The sequence below is a fragment of the Lagenorhynchus albirostris genome, chromosome 20 (assembly GCF_949774975.1).
Source record: "Lagenorhynchus albirostris chromosome 20, mLagAlb1.1, whole genome shotgun sequence".
Lineage (NCBI taxonomy): Eukaryota > Metazoa > Chordata > Mammalia > Artiodactyla > Delphinidae > Lagenorhynchus > Lagenorhynchus albirostris.
In genome coordinates, this window is record NC_083114.1 from 11,254,345 (window position 1) to 11,271,197 (window position 16,853).

The window sequence follows — 16,853 nt, forward strand, 5'->3', positions numbered from 1 at the left end:
CCAAAACCTCCACCCTGTCCCCTCTTGATGAATACCTCCTCTCTGCTCCCCAAAGAGAACCACATTCCTGATTTCTAATAGGTTTCTTGTGCCTACTTTTGCATTTAGTAAATAGCATCATGTACTATGTATCTCGTGTGTCCCTTTCCTTCCAGTCAACATTATTTTGAGATTCCTCAAGTGTTATATAAAGCAGTTCCTTGTCAAACTAGCAATTTATTCATTTCTTTATAGCATTCCAGTATGGACTCATGTTCTCCTATTTTATTCAGTGTGTTATAATCTGTTACTATTATAATTTACTTTGATACTTAAATTGTCTCTACCTATGTGATCTTGACGAAGGTACTCCGTCTTTCTGAGCCTCAGTTTTCCTCATCTGTCAAATGGGGGTATGAAAGTTAGCTCACTAGGCCATCGTGAGGATTAAATGAGAGGATGTCTGTAAAATGCCAGCCCAGAGCCTGGCACAGAGTAAGTAGGTTTCCCCAAAGTGACAGTTATTGCCACTGACAGACCACCATTCGCTCTGCCTAGAGATGGGGAAACGTTCTAGGTGCTTCTGATGGTGGAGGGAGGCTTAACTTCCTGTGGGTTTCCAGTAGCTTGTCCTACCGCCATACCCACACACCCAGCCCAAACATGCTATGAACGAATGCATGGGTCCTGTTTCAGCTCTGTGAGTCTGGAAGACTGGATGGACTTCTCCAACACCAACGTGGAGAAGGCTGACAAGCAGAGGAACAACTCTCTGACGCTGAAGGCCCTCGTGGACCGAACCTTGTCCCAGACGGCCAACGACCTAAGCAGGCAATGTGACGTGGTGGACACCGCATTCAAGAATGGGCTGAAGGAGACCAAGGACGCCAGGGACAAGCTGGCTGCTCATCTGGCCAAGGTGAGCTCCCTGGGGGGACCATGGAAGAGCACCTTCCGAAGGTTTTACCCTGTAAACCTAGAATGGCCTTCAGGGCTTGTGATCCTGTGTACTAAGGAGTAGAGGTCACTCAGCTCTCTCCATCTTAGCAGCAGGCTTTGGGCTTTGGGGGACTGGAGCGGGCCTTGGCCCCGCTCTGGGCCTCTCGTACTCATTGCTGCAAAGAACAGGCTGTCTCCCCTCTCTGGGCCTTAGTTCGTCCTTCTGTGGAGCATAGAGATGCACCGTATGCTCTTATACGTTCTTTTTTTTAAAAAAAAAAAGATTGATTTTTATTTACTTATTTTGGCTGCGCCAGGTCTTAGTTGCGTCAGACGGGACCTTTGTTGCGGCGTGCAGGATCTTTTAGTCGCAGCATGCGGACTTAGCTGCAGCACGCGGACTTTTGATTGTAGCATGCATGTGGGATCTAGTTCCCCGACCAGGGATTGAACCCGGGCCCCCTGCATTGGGAGTGCAGAGTCTTACCCCCTGGACCACCAGGGAAGTCCCTTATACGTCCTTTATGACTCTGAAGTTCTGTGAGTTGAGTGCAACCGATTTCTCCAAACCCAGATGCAACTTTGGGATTCTGGCTTGTTGTCTGGTTATCCAGCCGTTTGCTGGTAACTGGCTCCCAGAGGAGAAAAAAGCCCCTGCTGTATAGAATTTGCAGATTTCTGTGGTGTAAATTCTTCCACCATGGTCAGTTTCAAGTTACCCATTTAACACAGGTCTGGCAGAATTCCTGAATGCTTAACAATTGGAGCACAGTAAGCCGGCTGTAGCCCGTGTCCCTCACCAGCAAGGACCCCTGGATCCTGAGCATATGGGACCATCCGCAGGCTAAGCTCAGGGACACTGGGTAGAGTCCAGTGGAACAAGGGCTGAATTTGGACTGAGGATCTGTGGGCCCACATTCCAGTCCTGCGACAGACCAGCTGAGTGACTTAAGCGGACGCCTCAAGCTCTCTGAGCCTTCCGCCTCACCTGTAACGCTGGGACAGCTACAGCTACCCGACGTGGCCACTGCTGGCCCGCTCCTTGCTTTTCACTGATGGTGAAGCAGCCATGGAGAGCGGAAGGGACCCCAGGTGGCAGGTGCATCACTGCTCCAGCCCCAGGCCTGCTCAACTACCACAACCTTGTCCTTCTGCTGCATTCCTCCCTTGCCTTCCATGAGCCCAGAGTCTAATTGTCAGAAAAGATTTATCTCTGTGATGAGCAGGGCAAACCAGAATGTCATCAAAAGTTATACTGCAATAGTCCGCAAAAAGACAGGTAGAAGAGCCTTGTGGGTAAGCGTGTACAGCCTGGAGCCAGACAGCCTGGGTTCGAAATGGGGCTTCCACACTTGCTGTGTGATCTTGGGGAGGCTACTTAATGTTTTGTGTTCTTTTATGAGATGGTCAGTCAAGTGTAGCCATAAGGAGACAGGGGGCTCAGGAAAAAACAAAGTTTATATCATATTCACAGGTCCTAGAGACAGGAGGCAGGGCTCCCCACGCAGGGCCACGTGGAGAACACACTAGGGTGGTCAGGCGGCAGATGACAGGAGCAAGGGGAAGGTGGAGGCCACGGCCTTTATTGGGGTTTCCTCAGGACCCCCAAGGCAGGGCAAAGGTAGCACTTTAGGATCAGCTAGTGTGAATAACCTCAGTGGGCTCTGGGCTATGGAATGGTCCCCAGGTGCCTGGCACCCGGCCCTGGGATGACTGAGGCAGAGCAAGATGGCCTCCTGGGCTGAAAGGGCAGAGAGAGGAGGGAGAGCTCTGGGCTTGCAGATCCAAGGCCTTCTCAGGCTGGTCCTTCGCCGTCTCTAAGTATCGAAGAGCCCAGGGAGGGGCAGTTTCTCCCAGCCAGAAAGGTTTTTTATGATGTCAGAACATCATAATGTACAGAAAATTTAAAACATTTATAATACACTTAAGCTGCCTGTTCCTGGGACTTCCCTGGCGGTCCAGTGGTTAAGACTCCGCACTTCCACTGCAGGGGGCACAGGTTCAATCCCTGGTCGGGGAACTAAGATCCTGCATGCACATGCCACGCTGCGTGGCCAAAACAAAAAAAAACTTCCTGTTCCTTGGTTTCCTCATTGATAAAATAGGGACAGCAACAGTACTCACCTCCCAGAGTTGGTTAGGGTAAAATTAGACAACCCAAATAAAATATCTAGAACAATGCCTGGCACATACCGATTTTATACACACACACACACACACACATATATACGTACATTTACATAGTTTATACATATAATCAATATAATAGATAATCAAAATTGGCTGCTGCAGCAGCTAATAATAGGAACAACAACAACAATAATAGTAATAATGATAAACGTAGCCAAAGACTAGTCAAGAGGCTTCCTGGTGGAGTAAGAACTTAGTCCAGGCCTTGAAAGATGAATCTGAGATAGGAAGGCAGCGGGGAGGAGGGTCCCCACCGTAAGAGACGAGGCAAGAAGCTGGGCTTTGCAGAGGCCTGTGAGAAGCCCAGTCCTGCCGGAGGAGATCCTGCAGGAGCTGGGAGCTGTGTGGCTGAGGCCTTGGCAGCAACATCTAAAACGAGCTACCAGGGACTTCCCCGGTGGTCCAGTGGGTGTGACTCTGCACTCCCGGTGAGGAGGCCCGGGTTCGATCCCTGCTCAGGGAACTAGATCCCACACGCATGCTGCAACTAAGATCCCGCAACTATGAGCCCGCATGCCGCAACGAAGATCGCACGTGCCACAGCTAAAAATAAATAAATAAATGTCTTTAAAAAGTAAAATAAAATGAGCATCCAAAATGGTCTGGACAGGCTCAAATGATGGACTGAAACAAATCGGGTGAGACTCCCTGCCCCCACCTGGAGATACCAACCTAGGCTCTATGAGAAAAGGCTCCAGCTGGGTATCACCTGGCCAGAAGCCTCCGCGGTCCTGAAGAGGCTCGGCAAACGGAGGCGACGGCCTCCAAATTAAAGGGTAGGGACGGGCTTCCCTGGTGGCACAGTGGTTAAGAATCCGCCTGCCAATGCAGGGGACACGGGTTCGAGCCCTGGCCCAGGAAGATCCCACATGCCGTGGAGCAACTAAGCCCATGCGCCACAACTACTGATCCTGCGAGCCACAACTACTGAGCCCGTGTGCCACAACTACTGAAGCCCACGCGCCTAGAGCCCGTGCTCTGCAACAAGAGAAGTCACAACAATGAGAAGTCCACGCACTGCAACGAAGAGTAGCCCCCACTCGCCACAACTAGAGAAAGCCCGCGCACAGCAGTGAAGACCCAACACAGCCAAAAATAAAAACAAATAAATTTATAAAGAAAAAAAAGAAACATTATGAAAACCAGATGTAATGTGTGGACCTCATTCGAATTCTAATTTAAACATACCAACTCTTACCGAAAAAAAAAAAAAGGACACTGAGGGAAATTTGAACACTAGATTTTAGATAATAATAAAGAATCCTTCTTTCGTTTGTGTGTGATAAAAAGTATTGTCGTTATGTTAGAAGAAAAAAAAAGAGTCCTTATAACTTAGAAACACATACTCAAGTATTTTAGACTGAAATGATATAATATCTGGGAGTTCCTTTAAAATAAATAAGCTGATGGCAGGGGTGCATAGAGGGCATTATAGATGAAACGAGATTGGCCATGTATTGATCATTGCTTAAATTGATGATGGGTCCATGAGGTTCATTATACTACCTACCTTCATGTATGTTTGGAAATTCCCATGATGAGAAGTTTAAAAAGAAAAACAAGGAAGAAATAAAATTTTAAACTAGGGAAATATTAATCTAAAAACCCGAGTAGCTTCAAAGGAATCTTTTCTTTGCACAAAGCCACCATCAAAGAAACCAGCAAAACTCGGATTAAACTGCTCACCCTTTCTTCAGGCTTCTAGGGGGCAGAACTGGTACTGAAACAGAGCAGGACCCTATGGTCCTTGCTCCCCTCCCCCTGTGTCCTCAGCCTGCCATCTATCTGTGGAAAAACTTGAGCCAAAGAATAAGTTTAATCAGAGAAGTGAGAAGATACAGAAACAAAGGAAAACAGTCAAAGGAGACCAAATAATAATAGTTTAGTCATTAAGCAAAGTCAAGGACCTTTAGTTCCTCCTCAAGGGCTGTAGATAATATTCTGAGCCGTAGCCTGTGAGCTGTCTTGTAGGTACTGAAACCCCCAGCAGATGGAAGAAGTTAACGACATGATGATCAGACTGTAGCCATGACATAAGCTGCCGCAATTCTGAGAATTGGTCTCAAGGAAATGGGAACAAACCGACCCTGGAACTGAAGATGAATTGTGCTCAAAACAATCAAGATGACGCTGGTCAGACCACCGATGACCAATACCAAGGTGACTGTCAGAGGTGACTGTGCTGTTTCTGCATGTAGCACCCTCCCTCCGTCTATAAAAGCTCTTGCCCACTGATCGTCCGGTTGTGCTGGGGAGTTGGCCTTTGGACAGGCGTCTGCCCTCCCCGCCCGCCCCCCTGGTTGCCGGCATTCAAAATAAAGCAAACTTTCCTTTCCACCAACCTGGCCTCTTTAATGGTTTTTGAGCAGTGAGCAGCCGGACCCCACCTTCAGTCACAGTACTAGTGGGTGGATTGGTAAGGAAATAGGCAGCATTCCGCTCATGATACAAAGGTACTTTATACCAAGGTAAATGGGCAGCCTTCAGCCTTTGCTGAGGGAATCCACATATCTGGGAAGGCAACAGTGGCCACCTGTGTCCATTCCCTCTGTGAGGTTCTAGGGTTGGGTGAGTTATGTTGCCCATGAGCAATCACTGCTGTAGTGAAGAGGAATCAGACTCTTTCTGGGGTCCTGCTCGGGTAGGTATCGGAGGTCCCCTCTTCCTAACCTCCTACGAGTGTCTGCTGTTGAGTTTTGAGGAACACACCCTGGCCTCACCTCCTCTAATCCTTTTTGTAAGGTCATGGAAGAGATTGCCTCCCAGGAGAAAAATATCACAGTTCTTGAAAAAGCCATCCTTGACCAAGAAGGACCTGCCAAGGTGGCTCATACACGCCTGGAGACCAGGACACATCGGCCTAATGTGGAGCTGTGTCACGATGGTGCACAGCACAGGCTGATCAAGGAGGTCGATGAGATCACCCACAACGTCGCCAGGTAGGCACAGGGCTACTGGGGCTCCATTTAAACCTGGCCCGTGAGCAGGGTTAGGCAATGTCATCGTGGGTGATCCCGGGCGGGCCTAAAGACCTTTGCATCTTTCGCGTTTGAGGGGTTCTTTTCTAGAGGGCGGTCTCTCCTAACTCCCGCCAGTTGCTGCCATGCAGGGAATGCACCCCAATGTTTACATTTTCCTGAAGTCCAACTCCAGATGTTTAGGTACAATCTACAGTTTTAAATGTTGGCAGTTCATGGGTTTATCTGCCTTGTGAACATGGCCCAGGGCCGCCAATTTGAAATCTCTGTCTTAAGGAGGAGAAAGGAGGAAGACACCTCAATTTGGATCCTGCGCTGAATATATGAATACGTGTTTCCCCCTGAAATAGTGACGTAGAGCCATAAGTTATTCCCTAGTGTTCTTCCTCTTCTCCTAGATTAAAGGAAATGTTAGCCCAAGCTCAAGTAGAGCTGCGAGGCCTGAATGGCAGGCAGCTCGCCCTGCAGGAGGAGATCCAAGTCAAGGAGAATACCATCTACATCGATGAAGTGCTGTGTATGCGTGTGAGGAAGTCCATCCCTCCAAGGGGCGGGGATGACCACGGGAAGTGGGCCGGGGACCTCGATCCGGACACTGTCTGCTGCAAGTCGGATTCTCAGTAAGCCATTCTCATTAAACAGAGTCATAAAACCGTAGCACAGAACTCTCCTTTCAGGTGGGCAGAACTTCCAGTTAGCCCACCAAAAAGCCTTGGCTGGGGTTCCAGGCCTGCTCGGGGCCTAAGATTTGGGTGCAAAGCTCTATTCTGCTACTGCTAGCGGTGCTGTGGTTGTTCAAGGGTTAAGTTCCATGAGTTAGCACAGGCCATTCTTATCACAGGACTTCAGGCCTGGGGGAGGGGTCCAAGACATTTTAGTTCAGATTTATGTCAATTCAGAAGTTGGGCTGGATCCCCTACTCAGACCATGCCCATCTTACTCAGGAGAGGACCGGCGAACACTTCTCCTGGCCCTCAAGATTCCTTTTCCCTAGAAAACAATGTGGTGGTTGCTGACTTAGACCCCTGGCTCGTCCACGGGATGCATGTTCAGTTCATACGGAACTTAGATGAGAGAGGAGCAGCCCTGGGTCAGGAGTCTCCCCACCCCCACCCCCGTAAGCCTTCCCAACACCTGTGGGTGTCTCTCTGGGCCTCTTTCTCTCCGGTGAAATTGAGACAGGCTGGGACCTGAGACCCTCTAGTGGAGTGATTGCACCTGAGCAAACATCTCCCCGAGCAACAGAGTACAAAGAAACTAGAAGGGACTAAAAATAACTATGCACAGAAAGGCCACAAACCAACTGCTATTTCTGAGGTGCCGGGAACAAAAACAGGGTACTGAGCATGATCCCTGCCCAGGGCACCACCAAGGGGGCTGGGCAGACCACCTAAGCCAGCCGTCTGTCCCAACCCACTGACCCACCCCCGTAGTTACCCATTTAAGGAAGCAGCTTGAGCCCCCTCGGGGAGCGAGCAAAGGCACCTGTTACTTGCTTTCACTCCCTCGTGCTGCAGCGCTAATCCCAGTAAAGCCTCGCCTGTCTCTTATCTGGCTTCTTCTTGATTTCTGTTGATTAAAGAGTCCAAGAACCTGTGTCGGTAACAAAATGAAAGAGGAGGGATAGGACCCAAGGGCCCTCCAGCTCTTAGGAAGTTAGGGGTTGGGGAGCGGGTGAGCCAGGTTGCTGTTTTCTGAGGTCATGGTTACTGACTCGGGGCCCTGGACTCTTTAATCACTAGAAGTCGATAAAAGGCCAGACGAGAAATTCAGGCAAGGCTTGATCGGGCCTCATGCTGCAGCACGAGGGAGCGAAAACAAGTCACAGGTGCCCTTGCCTGAGGGGGGGGCAGGCACTCAGATCCATTCAGACCTTAGTCTCGGGATTGCCAGCCTGGGCAAGAGGAAGGCGAGGTTCCTGGGCTCAGTAGGTAAGCCTTTCCAGTGGGCCGTCACCACCGCGTGAAAAGGGTTTCTGGCTTTTGTTTTCTTTGCTGCGTGTAAACCATCTGACGTCGGTTTTCTGACCAGGTAGTAATCATTCGTAGTGGTTTTTTTAACACTCAAGTGACAGTAACAGAAAAGAAAAACAAATCCCTCCCGTTCTCGCCACAGATTCAAGTCGGTGGCCACGAGCGTGGGTTCTGTTCAAGTTCTCCCGCCACACCCGCCGCCGAGGGCGCCTGTGGGTGAGACAACCCCTGAGAAGCGCTTCACACAGAGCCCGTCCCGGGGGTGGGGGCAGCAAGCAGAGGAGGGACAGAGGCCGGACAGTCTAGGGCTTCCGGGGCTTGGGGACCGCTTGCATATACAGGGCGAGGGAGGGACAGGGGCCAAGGACGGCTCCCCGGTTTCTGGCTTGGGTATCAGAGCGCATCGGGGCGCCGTTTTTGCTGAGAGGGAACGTGGGGGGCAGAGGGCTGGGCGGTGAGGGTGGGGGTCGGGGAGTGAAGGTGACGAGCTCACACGTTGAGGGCGAGGACCCTGTGGTGGGGAGGAAGGTCCAGGGGCAGCCAGAGGGCGGGGAGACATCTGCAGACAGGCGGCAGTGGAAGCCAAGCAGCGCGTGAGAGTTTGAAGAGCTCGGAGGAGGGGTCTGGGCCTGAGCCCCGGAAGACACCAGTACTTCCCGGTTGAGCGAAGAACCGGACCAACCAGCAGGCTAAGAAAGAACCTCCGAGGGGCTGAAGGAAGCTAGGAAAGCGTAGCATCACAGGTGCCACAGTAGGAGAATGTTTGGAGGCACTGGTGTCAGCGGGTCAAACGCTCCAGCGTAGGCCAAGAAAGGAAAACATCCTCTAGGTCTGGCAGCTGGGCAATCGCCAATGACACTTTGCCAAAGGCAATTTCAATAGAGGATTGGAGGAAGTCAAGAAGCGTAGATGCCGATTTTTGAAAGATGCTTATCTTATCTCAGGATGTCTTTGGAAAGAAAATTGGTAACCTCTGCTCTCTGCTGGTATGCATTCTGCCCCAAGGACCGAGAAGCCGAGAGGTGGGAGCAGAAATAGGGAAACATTTCCTCTTTTATCACACAGGAGCCGGCAGTAAGAGGCCATGTTAATTTCTTTCAACTTGGCCTGTGTCCTTGAAAAATCAGTGTGTCTTGGAAGTCGTACACATTGAAGCTGTGAGTGCAGACTTTGAAAGTATCTAGTCCAACTCAGTCATTGTACATCTGGAAAAACTGAAGCCCAGAAAGGAAGTAGCAGAGTGCTAGACACAGCTGTCCTGCAACATTCACACCTATTGCTGTGTTTACCTTTACACATGAATTACGTAATGAAGTTATCACAGAGAACCAGATGCTGGCTTGGTTTGAGCCTCGTTGAAGAATTGTGGCCCTTGGTATGTTCTGGAAGTCCTGGAAGAAGACAATTTCTTTATGAACTATTTCCCATTGCATTTCTTAGGTCATAATTGGCACTTAAGTGGACGATCCCAATTAGGTACGAAGACTCTTTAATGGGGGGAGTTAGCATCCCTCAAATTTGAGACAGTTAAAATTAAGGAAAGGATGCCTTTATGTTAACAGAGACTAATCTGTCAGTAGTAAGACAAAACAAAGAGCGCCTGTTTCTCAAGCTGGTATGCACCCTGTTCTCTCACAATCTCCTGATACCACAGGAAAATCCTTAGTATTTGAGCGTTTGAGGTCTATTCGTGGATAAGGGTCATCTGTGAGCAGCATAGAGTGAAAGGTGCTGGGTCCCTGAGGGCTAAGTCTTTGGCAGGAGTTGATCACTCTAAGAATCTGCTTACATTTCTCAGACCCTTCTGGGGACGTCTCAAAAGTTTAGCTACTGGGTGGTGAGTTCCAGAAAAAGAGAACGTGTGAATGGACAGACTGTCATGGGATCCCTGTGGTCTTTCAGCCCAACTCCCCAGTTTTATAGATGAGGAAACAGGTTCACAGGGAACTGGGGGAAAGCAAGCTACTTGCCCAAGGTCCCTGTAAAGGTTCAGGCAAGGCTGAACTCCTGGCCCCAAACTCAGGGCTCTTCTCACTATGGCCTGAACTAACTCCCCAGCTCCCAAAACCTTCTTCTCTGAGAACTGCACGCCAACATACACAGGGAGGGCTCCACAACCGCATCCATACGGCCCTCCCCGGCCAGACTGCTCAGCAACCCATCAGGCCTGGTCGGAGTCGGCCTCCTGGGAATCGGGATTTTGAAACAGAAACGCATAGAGGCAGGAAATAACTAGAGGACCTAGAGATCTAGAGAGGAGGGTCACTAACTCCTGTGGCCGCATCCCCAGAGCTCCCCTGGGTCCTCTCATGCAAAGAGTTGAACAACCAACTCTTTCTATGAGATGCCCCAATATAGTCCCACTCTTGGCTTTAGCTCTCAGAAGTTTTTTGCTAAGTTTGCTCAGTTTAAAACCTTAACTAATATTCCTTGAAGGGGGGCTTTCCAGGTGGCGCAGCGGTTGAGAGTCCGCCTGCCGATGCAGGGGACGCGGGTTCGTGCCCCGGTCCGGGAGGATCCCACATGCCGCGGAGCAGCTGGGCCCGTGAGCCATGGCTGCTGAGCCTGCGCGTCCGGAGCCTGTGCTCCGCAGCGGGAGAGGCCACAGCAGTGAGAGGCCCGCGTACCGCAAAAAAAAAAAAAAAATATATATATATATATATGTATGTATATACACCTTGAAGGAAAGCGTGAGTGGCCCTGCTGGGATCAGAGCATGCAGGCGACACACCTTCTGAATGTGCAGAGGGCTCTAAGTAGGCAACAGGGTGGCTTCTTGCTTGTATTCAAATTCCTGCACAAATTTCCCTTCTCAGAGACTGCCCCCCTCAACTCAATTCAGCAGGAACCACCGTATTTGCACCATCTAGCCCTGCTCCTCCCCACGCCCCGCCCCGGTTGGCTGGGTCAGTGAGCAGCTAACGGAAGGTGGGCCAATGAGCCCCTCTCCTGAGGAATTTGGATGTAGGACCAGGAGATTTCAGTTCCATCCGGCTGCCCTCTAGATGTAGGCTTTGGAGGGTGGATGACAGCTGCTGTCTATCATGTGGATGGGTAACAGCCAGTTTGCAGCTAGAGAAAAAGTAGAAGCTGATGTACCAGAGAAAGAGGAAGAAAGTGCTTCCTGCAGCCCTCCTTCTCTGCGCTCCAGGCCATTTCTGAGGCCCTCGGGTTCTGCGAGACACTCAAGCATCCTTACACTGCTCAGTGATGCCCAGTGGTTTTTCTGTGGCTGCCACCCAGGAGAGCTGGAACTCTCACAGGCCATGCCACGCAGCTGGACAAGTGGGCGGAGAAGGCTGGGTAATTAAGGGAGTTACCCTTGAGTGGGATCTTGATGAAGGAATAGATGTTTGCTGGGCGGAAAGCTGGGGCAGGGGTGGATTCCAGGCAGTGGCACAGCACACACAAACGCAAGGGGTCTCAGCTGAATATATTTCCCGAGGAATTGTGTGTAGGTCTCTATAAAGGACGCTACGATCGCAAAACCAAAAGGACTTATTATAGAGCCTTGCAAGACAGGTATACCATTGGTAATGCCAACAATTATGACAACTGTTAACGTGTTGAGTGCTTATAATGAGTTACTTATGCAAACTGTTACTATCCTCATTTTATAGGTGGGGAAACTGAGGCTTGGAGGGGGTCACACAGAATTCTCACCCAAGCAGGTTAACTGTAGCACACGCGCTCCTGAAACCATTATGCCCCATCATTTAGTAGCAAGGAGAGATTTTTTAGATGGAAAAACCTGGGCACAGAGTTAATAACTTGTTCAGAGTGATTCAGTCCCAGATTTAGAGACTGAGCTCAAGTTTCCCAAATCAGACCTGAGAGATCAATACCTTAATTGATCTTGGGAAGTCTGTTTCCTGTGATGACCTAAACTCTACTCTTTGCCTCTAAGTTTGGAAGGAGGTTGGTGACCTCAGGTCCAAGGTGAATAATGCCCAAAGTGGTCTTCCGTGTTGAGGAACCACAGCCAGGGACTCAGTTTCCCAAATGTGGAAGAGTTAGGGAAATCATGAAATCAATCATTGCCTTCTAGATCTCCTAACCACCTGCATCTGAGACTACTTGTTGAACCTGATTTTAGACTTTGGGGACACATCCTGTCAGTAAAGGGCTGAGGCCCCCGTACAGCCCCTGGACTTCGTGCTCCAGGATGATCAGCTACACACAGTGCCCCGAGGCGGGGCACACAGGCTGCCTAACCCAACAGCCGTGCCCAGCCCCCAGCCTCTCCCTCACTCTCCTCCCTTACAGAGGATCCATGAACTACGTTTCCAGCCTCCCTTGCAGCTGGCGGGGGTGGCTGTGTGACTCAGTTCTGGCCACAGAGGCAAAAGCAGAAATCGGCCGGGGGCATCCAGCAGGAAATTCCACCACTGGTGCTGTCCCTTCCTCCCCTCCTTCCTGCCAGGGCAACGGCTGAGGTGTTTCAAACAGCCCCTGGATACCATGGGGAAAGACCAAGAAGGGCACATAGATAACTAGTCCCAATGCTGGGGAGCCCCAGAGCAAAAGCAGCAGCCGGTTAACTCTAAACTAGTGAGAAAAATAAGCCCTTATTTGTTCAAGCCATTGTTGGATGCACTGACGCTTAGACCAGAATGTAGCCTGACTGATAACCCCATCTCAGAGCTGGAGTGTGGACCCAGAGACCTATCAGCTAGTACAGGGTTCTAGTTTGTGTTTCTGTCTCTCTCTCTCTCTGTATCTCTCTCTGTCTCTCTCAACTGTCAGCCCCAGAAAACAGTGTCCCTTGTCTATACCAGCAGGGTGGGTTGAGGAAAGATCTGCTCCCTCCCCTTCTGTCGTGGAAGAGAGAGGCAGGAGACAGGCACTCGTTATTATTAGCCTGTCGTATATCAATAAAAGGGCTATAGATAACCCCTGTGTTGTGTGTTGACCCCTATGGTGTTTACTTCATAGCAGGCTGGGATCCATTAGCTTAAAAGCCCCCCCTCCGGGGGCCAAACTCAAATTTGTACACATCCAGTTGCTTTAAATATAGCCCCAATAAGCATATTTTCAGCCCCTTAGCACCTGCCTGCTTTACACACCCTGCAAAACTTCACCCAACATCTGCCGGCCATAGATAAGACAAACCCCAGAGCTATAAGAGACCCCAAGCCACTGCTGCCCTTAGAGTTGTCCGACCCAGAGACCTACCTAGACACATAAACCCCCTCTTGGAGTCCCTTCTCCCCCGGGAGGTCCCTTGCCCTCTTCCCTTCCAGGGGGTGGCCCAGCACTGCTATCCCTAGAACGTCTCCCGCTATGGGGGACTTCCCGTGACCGCAGTCCTGTCCCAGAGCCACGCTCGTACAGCTCATTGTGTGCCACTACCATCTAGTGGTCATGAGTTTTTTGTTTTGTTTTGTTTTGTTTTGCTTGATCAGTCCCAAATACTTGAACTTACCACCACTTCTCACGAGGACTCCACGCTATGAGGGGTGGGGAGGAGTAATTCCCCAGTAGAAAATCTGGATGCTATTAGGAAGGAGTGGAGAGAGGAGGCATTCGAAAACATGACAGACCCACTACAGGGAGTATCGTCAAAGATATATGAGGCTCTCAGCACCAGGAGAAGACCGGTACCCAGAGGCAACTGGAACACTTTTGACAGAGATTAAAGCAGTGAATAAAGAACTAGATGCTGCCAGGAAAGGGGCAACGAAGGTGCTTCCTGATTCAAGCTTTTTTTTTTTTTTTTTTTGCGGTATGCAGGCCTCTCACTGATGTGGCCTCTCCCGTTGCGGAGCACAGGCTCCGGACGCGCAGGCTCATAGGCCATGGCTCAGGGGCCCAGCCGCTCCGCGGCATGTGGGATCCTCCCGGACCGGGACACGAACCCGTGTCCCCTGCATCGGCAGGCGGACTCTCAACCACTGCGCCACCAGGGAAGCCCCCAGGCTTTCTTGCTTTAGAAATATTCAGAAAAGAAATTGACCAAGTAACGACCTCTTACTGGAGCTGAACTTCCCCAATTCTAAGTCTGGCTCTAAGACATACTCTTCCTCTACTGGCAAGGGGCACACATGTGGCCTAAGCTCAGCCAGTGAGATAACTGACCTCACGTCTGTTCATCTGCGTGAGTGACTTCAGTATTTGGAGATGAGAATCCTGGTTCTATCAAGAGACACGTCCCTGGTCCCCACTTCAAGCCGTGTAGGATGTTTGCTGCCCTCCAGGGACTTCTAGAGGTATGTGCCTCAGTCAGTGTTACTAGTTGTAAGCAAAAGACATACTTCTGCCTGCATTAAATAGAAGATAAATTTATGAAAGGTCTGTGGGCACAGAAAGTGGTTGGGTGACGTGGGGAGCTTTTCAAGAACTGCCTCAGAGGCTAATGCTCAAACTCATGGGGCAGAAATGTCTGGTGAAGGCACCACTGTTTCCATCTCATCTGGGTACCAGATGCCCCAGCTTGTATCCCTGACCCTGGACATTAGAAGCTGGGCTGCCATCATTTTGAGGCTAGAAGGTGAAGGTGTACTGCTATCCCTACCAGGTAAAAACAAAAGACTTCTGGATTCTCTGCTTATTGGGGTAGAGAATAGAGCATTTGCCAGAGGCTGTGTTCATTTTCCTCAATAAAGAAATACCTGGAATAGCAGCTGCAATTTGACTTAACTCTTGTTACTACACCTACTGTAATTTCCCAAGACCCATCTGTCTTCTGCATTATACAGACCACTAAATTAAGTTGAAATAGGAATCCGTACCCCTCCATTTTTCAAGTCTTTAATGGTAGCACTCATCTTTGCAATTCTTCCAGTATTGATCTGAGTATTCTGCTCATAGAGGGAGCATTGAAGAGGGAGGCTTCCACTTGGCTCTTACTCTATGAATCTGAGAAATAATGTAAAGATTATGGTAGCTGCAGAGTAGATTATTCCAACTGTGCACTCAGAAAGTGTGGAAATAGCTACAGAATGAGTGAAGAATTCCACCAGCTCTATCTTGGTCAAATTTCCTTTTAACTGTCATAAGTCCTCATTTTAACAGGTGGACCACAGCAATAACGATTTAGGTATTATTGGCTCAGAGCCAGCATCTAATAATCCCTGAAAGATAAAGGTATTTGTCTTTCCCGAGTGTACAGTTGTCTTAGCAAATGGCTCAGCAAATACACCCACTCTAACACTGCCTCCTCTGTCTGTTGAGGCTGTTCCTGTCTTGCTCAGAAACCCTTTTTGGTGATATCTGCAACTATAATCACCGGGGCTGATTTTCGTAATTTTTTTTTAATACCCATATTCTGGTCACATCACAGAATCACCTTGCAAGGAAAAGCCAATTCTTCCACGCCTACCACACTTCACTGCCTCCAAATTTATAATCAGAGTCAAATCTCAGCATGTCCCAGGGTCCAATTATAAAGTCATGTGCACATGTGCATGCACACACACGGCAGGTCTGAGCCAGAGACGATGAGCAGGAAAGTCAGCTTGAGGGGACTGGAGAAAAGCTGACTGCTGGGCCCATATCCTTCCTTGCCTCTTTTTGTAGGAGCGGCCAGGGCTGCTGGAGGACAACCAACCTCTGGCTGTTCCCAGGCTCCTCACCACCCTCCCCCAGCACAGAAGAGATACCCAGGGAATGCCTGGTAAAGGCACCTAGGAGGGTATTGATAGAAGCAGCAATTCTCAATTCTGGCTACACATTAGAATCACCTGAGGAGCTTTAAAAACTCTCCTGATAACTGAGGCTCACTTCCAGAGATACTGACTCCATTGGTGTGGGACTGCAGAGGGGGAGGGATTAGCACATTGGTATCATTTTTAAGTCCCTGGAAATGATTCCAGTAGCAGAAATCACTGAACTAGCGGGCTAGATAAGGCAGTGGTTCTCAACCTTGGCTGCACGTTGAAAACACCTGGAAAGCTTTTTAAAAAACTGATGAGGGCCTTCCCTGGTGGCGCAGTGGTTAAGAACCCGCTTGCCAATGCAGGGGACACGGGTTCGAGCCCTGGTCCGGGAAGATCCCACATGCCGCGGAGCAACGCAGCACAGCTACTGACCTTGCACTCTACAGTCCATGAGCCGCAACTACTGAAGCCCGCATCCCACAGCTACTGAAGACTGTGCACCTAGAACCTGTGCTCCACAACAAGAGAAGCCACCGCAATGAGAAGCCCACGCACCACATCAAAGAGTAGCCCCCGCTCGCCGCAACTAGAGAAAGCCCACGCACAGCAAGAAAGACCCCAAGGCAACCAAAAATAAATAAATTAATTAATTTTTAAAAACTGATGAATCTCCAACCTAAAGAGTTTGATTTAATTTTTTAATTGGTCTGCCTGGGTATTAGGAGCTTTTAAAGCTTACAGGTGATTCTAATGTGCAGAACCATTAGGATAAAGTTGAGAACTTTTAAGAGAATGAAATCATCAATATAGTCATTGTTTTGTAATAACTTTAAATGGAGTATAACCTATAAAAATATTGAATCACTATGTTGTACACCTGAAACTAGTATAATATTGGAAATCATCTATACTTTAATAAAAAACTTTAAAAATATGGAATTCCCTGGCCGTCCAGTGGTTAGGGCCCGGGTTCAATCCCCAGTTGGGGAACTAAGATCCCGCAAGCCGCATAGTGTGGCCAAAATAAATAATAATTTAAAAATAAATGATGAAGGCATGAATCAACCTATAGTCCTACACTTCGCACTCAGAGACACCTGTGCGTGTGTGTGTGTATAGTTGCAGCGATGAGGCTTATCCATTATCATCTTAGCACTGTAGATTGAGGCTCTGTGGTCAGGCCACTCAAGATGGCT

General features: G+C 49.5%; 1 protein-coding gene across 5 annotated transcripts in view; it reads left to right on the forward strand.

The window, feature by feature from the left end:
* TEKT1 (tektin 1) overlaps positions 1 to 16,853 on the forward strand; it is a 31,240-nt gene that overhangs the window by 11,893 nt on the left and 2,494 nt on the right. For 4 of the 5 annotated variants that reach the window (XM_060133873.1, XM_060133871.1, XM_060133874.1 and 1 more), the window contains exons 6-8: positions 676 to 898; positions 5,851 to 6,047; positions 6,485 to 6,706. In XM_060133873.1, coding sequence (XP_059989856.1) covers positions 676 to 898; positions 5,851 to 6,047; positions 6,485 to 6,706 — 642 coding nt within the window. Of the gene's footprint in view, positions 1 to 675; positions 899 to 5,850; positions 6,048 to 6,484; positions 6,744 to 16,853 lie in introns of those variants that run through there. The other variant, XM_060133875.1, reaches the window with a different exon arrangement.